Source organism: Micrasema longulum, unplaced genomic scaffold (assembly GCF_059751315.1).
Source record: "Micrasema longulum isolate JH-2025_06_02 unplaced genomic scaffold, ASM5975131v1 h1tg000541l, whole genome shotgun sequence".
In the NCBI taxonomy this organism is placed as follows: Eukaryota; Metazoa; Arthropoda; class Insecta; order Trichoptera; family Brachycentridae; genus Micrasema; species Micrasema longulum.
In genome coordinates this window covers 217646-224087 of record NW_028277737.1, presented here as the reverse complement: position 1 = coordinate 224087, position 6442 = coordinate 217646, and the positions used below count along the sequence as shown (strand labels likewise).

General features: G+C 32.3%; 1 protein-coding gene across 1 annotated transcript in view; it reads right to left on the bottom strand.

Annotated features, from left to right (window-relative positions):
• Nucleotides 1-544: 544 nt before the first annotated feature.
• Csgalnact (Chondroitin sulfate N-acetylgalactosaminyltransferase) overlaps nt 545-6442 on the bottom strand; it is a 194162-nt gene continuing 188264 nt past the window's right edge. Inside the window, 1 exon segment of the mRNA XM_088227800.1 lies at nt 545-1938. Within this exon segment, the coding sequence (XP_088083926.1) occupies nt 1741-1938 (198 nt within the window). The 3' untranslated portion in view covers nt 545-1740.

Genomic DNA, 6442 nt, shown 5'->3' with positions numbered 1-6442 from the left:
TTATTTTTATTAAAACTTAAAACATCACATTTATGGTCGAAATTTATGCTAAATGTCAGTAGATTACCGTATTCATCCAATGACCGATTTTTTTGTGTCTACCAGTTTTGAGACGTACCCGTTTCTTCGTCAGGACCTTAATTACACTAAAATATAAAACCAACGTGCTGATAGGACACATTATTTTAGTAGCTAACATTAACGCGCACTGATTATAATTGGTATTATATTTTTGTACGTTTACTATGGTGAAGATGTACAGTGGGATTTGCATGTTATTAGTGTCCCGAGGAAGAGACGAGTAAGTCCCGAAACCAGTGGACATAAAAAAGTAGGTAAGTAATTGTATACAATTATTTACTTACATTTAGTACACTATGTGTGAAGGACGAGAGCTTTTGACTCGATGGCTGCTCTCAGGTAAAATTCCTGACTAATGAAATCGATGATAAGGCCGCCTCGTTGTGTAATTGACGTATACGCCTACAATTTTTTAGGTCCTGGGATTAATTTTTGTCAGAAAGGACGTGAAATATTTTTATGAAGGTCTACAATATTTCATGTTCCTGAACTGGTACCTGAAGCGTAAGATTGATCAATTTACCTTCATGTTACTAATGATCAAACTACGCTGCATTTGGTTGACTTATTCAGTGCCCTATACATTACTGGTTCCAGAACGGGGAATGATGATGATGATGATGACGACATTAAAATTTCTTTTAAAAATATACGATTATTTTAATAATTAAAGATTTTAATAAAATTAGCGATGTGTTAACCACCATTAAACTTAAATATTTCTTATCTGACTTAAACACAAATGAACGTTACAAACCTAATGAATTAAAAAATTATGACTAGTTTGACGGGATACTAATTTTGGCTGTGTGTCACAGAAAGACGATAAGAATCATTAATAATATAAAAAAATAAGCAATTATTCGGTTCATCTTTTTTTTTTCTTATTTTGACTCGAGAAACCACAAAAAAAAATCTTTTTTGATAAAACAAGAACTTCTGAGATACGCTGCAAAATGATTTTTTTTACCTTGTAGCCTTTTTACCAACTCATTATAACTCTAACACAAGTTTTTTGGAATTTGAATGTTATTTACTCATTTATTGACACGAAGAACATTAATGTGTTTTTCAAAGTGATTTAATGATTTTTTGTTTTATTAATAAAGGAACCATAGCGATGATATTTGTCTTTGTAAAACGGAAATTCTAGATTAACTACCAGAGTCAAAATTTAGCTTTATAAATCTCCAAACCCAATCACAAGTTTTTAGGAATATAGATACGAGTATATTCCGTATTTAAAATTATAAATAACCGAAATTTAATTTCGATTCATTTGTCAATTTTATGATTTTAATTGAAACCTCCAGTTGCATTTGTTATTTTTTTATGTCAAAACTCGATCTTACAGTTTCAATTGTTCCTTTTTACGTTTGAAATTGAAACCTCCAGTTTCGATTGTTATTTTTTATGTTTGAAATTCGAACCTTCAGTTTAATTTGTTATTTTAAACGTTTGAATTGAAACCTCCAGTTTCAATTATTTCTTTTAACGTTTAAAATTCAAACCATCAGATTAATTTGCTTTTTTTTTCGTTTAAAACTCGATCTCCTAATTTCCTTTTTTTTTTAAGTTTGAAATTCGATCTTCAATGATTTTTTCGTATGGTTAAAATTCGATCTTCCAGAAGTCGCTGCTGTGCGGCTGCAGGTCCGATCAGGTGGCCGGAGGCCCGTGGCCCTTGCGGTGGCCCTCGGCCTGGGTTCGGACCTGATTGCCGTGGGCTGCGATGTCTTCCCTGAAGGCCAGGAAGCCGAGTTGGGCGTGGGAGGCCTCGTTTAGCGCTCTTGACCTAATGCATGCCCTGTACTGTTCGGCGGAAAGCTTCTGACTGCCGCTTCCTCCGGAGCAAACCTGAAAAACAAACATTTTGGTGAAAAATGCGAAAAAGTTTGACTAATAACATTCTTAGGTTATCCTTACTTTTGAAGAGTAATATCATCGTCACGAGGTGCATGAAACATTTTATTATTATTTTTTTTTATTAAATCATACAAACTTTGTTTTTTTTTGCGCTCCCAGGAGTTACAAAAAACTCATTTTGGGACAGAATAATATTTACACAAAGGTATGGTTATAATAATAATAATGTAACAAGTAATAATAAGTACATAAAACTGAAATAAGATAGCAAGTTAAGTATAATACAAAGAATTTAAAAAAAAACAAATCATAATAAAAATTAAAAGTAAACATTTACCTACAGTAAGAAAGAAATATCCGAGGAAAAAAAGAACTTAAAATTAAATTTCACCTTCCACGTACCTCCTCAAGTAGTAATTTTTTAAATGAATATAGTCATTTTTTGACGTTCTAAAGAACTCCGGTAGCCTGTTGTACTCACTACAAGCAAGGTACAGCAGAGACCTTAGACCATACCCTGTCGTGCGTGATCCAGGTACGTGAATATTTAGACTCTGTCGCGTATCATATTGGTGGACGTTACGATTGAAAGTATGGCCAATATTAGTGAGAGAATCTTTGTTTACGCCTTGAAGCACCGTTTTTGCAATCTCATAATACGGTATGACCAAAAATGGGAGAATGTCAGTAAATTTGTAAATATCTTTGACAAGCGTTTCCATTGGTATACCGTATGTGTTTCTTATAGCTGTATTTACATTTTACATTTCTAAAGTGAATCTTCGATATGCGAAGGCAAAATGATCAGTCTTACGCTTAAGGCACACTTTGACAACCACATACTGTACACTGCATCTGAGGACTTAAGTCCCTTGGCGGTGCCCACATACAAAGAAAAAATAATATTTGCTAAACGAGAAAAGCTGACTACGGAGATCTCTGTAATCTGGTAGCCTTGGCATCTTTTTGCAAAAAAAGGAGCTAGTTTCGAAGTACACAATACAATACACTCAATTAATACACTTCACGTTTCAGATACCGTCCGGAAAATGTGAAATACAATGGTAAAACTGACATTTTAAAATTACATTTCACTTCGACCTTATCGGGAATCGAAGCCGAATACTCTTACTAGTACATTGCGAGGCAAAATAAGCAGAAAATATTAAAAATAAAATAATCACCACTCAATTTCTCCTATCTGGGTTTTTACGTGAGATAAGCCAGAGAATTGATAATCCAGGTCACCCAGGATAAATAAATGTATTTCTCATTCCGCTGGGATGAAGTTGAAATGAAATAAAGTAATAATAATATGAAATTTTGAGGTTGTTTAAATTTTTTTCGTCAATGCTTCAAATATCATCTTTTTTTTTCAAATTTTTAGAAGGTAAATCAACGAATTTAAGCGAAACCGCATCGATTATGCAAAGCAGATAAAACTAATAAAATAAGGTAAAGTTTTACCTTGGTGGCTGCATTTATGTAAATAATAATAAAATATCTTCATCCTTTATCTAAAGTTTTCTATTATGCAGTTCAGCCCCCTGCGCCACCCCACATTACCTACCCCTAACTCACTTCCTCCCACCGAATGCAAGGAAGGATCATTTTTAATATCTTTATGATTTAAGATTATGGAATATTGAATTTCATTTCTAACTTGAACGTAAAAGCTTCCAATCTTGGTACCAGACTAATAGATTGAAAATCTCTAAGGAATCAGTAATATTGGTTACGCTTATAAATTTGGATTGGCTGTGTGATACTTATTATTTTCTATTTTTGAGCTGCAATGCTGAGAGTACCGAAACTAAATAAATTTACATGGCAGTAATAATCTTAAAATTCGGTTGTAAAAAATATGTAGGGTCAGGTGGGAAACAGTGTAACACGGGGTACAGTAATAATATTAACTTTTTTTTAATGCAATACCGTTTTTTCTACAAAAGATGAGAGTTTAATATCCTCCATTTAAAAACAAGGATAATTTTAAAACAATACTGTTCAATCAATAGAATATTCATGGTTTTTAGAGTAATTCTTTTTTTTAAGGCAAAAACTTGTATCGACCACATTTTTGCCAAAACAATTAACCCCACTGTATCTGCTGTGCTTCAGACCTCTATTACTTATCATTATACCGCTGCAGTTGGTATTTTTTTATATTTTTTTTATTGGAGTTGCATTATTTTTTACCTTACTTATAATAAACAAGGTTTATTTCAAAAAGAGGATTTTTTTGTTATTGCATTATTTTATTTTGGCTAAACTTTTGGGATCAGAAAAGATATTCTAATGTGGACCAACCATGAACTTCTCAGCATTCGCTCATGTGGAGAGAATACCACTTAAAACTCTTCAGGAGAAGACGGCCTGTTGACAGTTGCCCTGGCCTTCCGTTCCACTAGAATAGTGTTCGGCATTTTGTTTTTTTGGCTTAAAAACAGATATTGAATTTTTGTTGTGTTATGTTGGAACAAAATGCAGTTGGTATTAAAACCACAGTTCACCACCCATCAAACTACGAAAAAATCAATAACACATCAAACTACATTTTTTTACTTTCATATTCTTTTAAAAAGATTATCGTATTTTTATGTATTATTCAATTTTGTATTCAATTTTTTAGACATCTCCAATAAAACATATGTTGTATTTTATATTTAAAAAAAAGAAATCCTGTCTACTTCAGAACGGGTATTTACTATACCTAGTTAGATTAGACAGTTCATAAAATGTTTGCTTACATTTTAATTTAGCTTTTTCGTACATTTTTTTACCACCACTGTTTTGTTAACAGATTATAATAATATTATAAATTAAATTTATAAATTTTTTAGCACTGAACTGAAATTGCAAAATGTTTTTGCAAAACCCTATCAGATATTCTAATCTAACTTTTTGAAATTGAAAGCAAATCATTTTATTACCTTCCGGGGCAGAGTGTAACGGAGCAAATTGTAACACTGTTTAATAATTGGTGATTTTGCTGTAGTAAAATTTTCCAGATAACAAGAAAAACATTTTGTTGGCCAGGTGTTGAGTGAAACTAAGTAGAATTTAGAATATCAAATTAAGTACCTTCGAAAAAGCGCAGAAGTAGAACACTATTTTTATTATCATCGTTTACAGATAGGAGCTAAATAGTAATGCGTCCTGTGACTACGAGTACACATCACATAAACGGTTGAGATTCTAGATGACATTTAAGTACGAAATAATATGAAAGTGAATAACAATTACATAACATAGAAGCAAGATTAAATCCGCTCAGATATTAGGATATATTCAAACTTCCTTTATTTTCAAGCACTGCAATCTTTGGCCTGCATGTCTCGGAAATACGCCATGTGCTTTTTTGGTTCCAAACATTTGCGAATAATCTCTATTGCAGAATATATCTGAACCTTAAAAGATTAAACATGGGAGTCCACTTTTTGCCGTTTTGAAATTGGAAATGCAGAAATGATCAAAATAAACTTTTTTATACGTGAATAAAATAACGAAGTTTATTTTCGTCATTAAAATGCTTATTTATGTTGAAATAAAAATCTGAAGTTCATATTATTTAAAAAAAAATAAAACGGCAGTAGTTTCAGTTATGCTATTTAAAAGTGTAATTTTATTATGAAAATAATAATTATTTTACAAAAAAAAAAAATATTGATTGAAATTATTTTTGTTAAAAGCATTCACTTTGGGGTCAAACATTAGTTGAAATTTTTTCATTTGATTCAAAAGTTATAATGTTTTGGAAATCACACAATCGCAAAATCTTGTTTCCTGAACACTTCGTTCAATGTGACTCCTGTGGTCAATCCTTTAAGGAACATATATGATCTTATTTTACAATAGCCTATAAACACATCTCGTTATTCAACAATGTTTGAGTTTGTCCAAATGCCTATTTCCTCCCTAGGGAGTTATTCATATTTAAATTTATTTCAATAGAGAGGGAAAACATTGGTGAGAAAGGAATATGGGAAATGTGGATGTTTAAACATGGGCAGAATGGTGAATGTTACACTGTGTAAAGTGGCCACTTAAACCAGCCAATGACAGGTCATAAGCCCTGTAAATGCCTAGGCGTCCATATTCCCTTCTCAACAATGTTTTCCCTCTCTGTTGAAATAAATTTACATCTAGTTATATTTGTTCTGTAAAGTTCTGTATTTAAAGATATAATATGTATATTATATGCATGTGGAAACCGCAGATACAAACAGGACGAAAAACCTCCTGGAAACAGCGGAGATGAAAATCTTTAGATCCATTGCAGGAAATTCCCCCAGGAACAAAAAATAAATTCTATCATTAGACAAAACTGCCAAACTGAGGATATCATGCAATGGAGCAGGAAGAATAGGCGGTTCTGGTTGAAGCATGTAAATATAATGGAATACTAAAGACTTGCCCGCATTGCGGGGAACGAGATCCCTCTAAGTCTACCAAAGACCTCCAAAAATATGAAGGAATAGCTGGTCATCAGTTT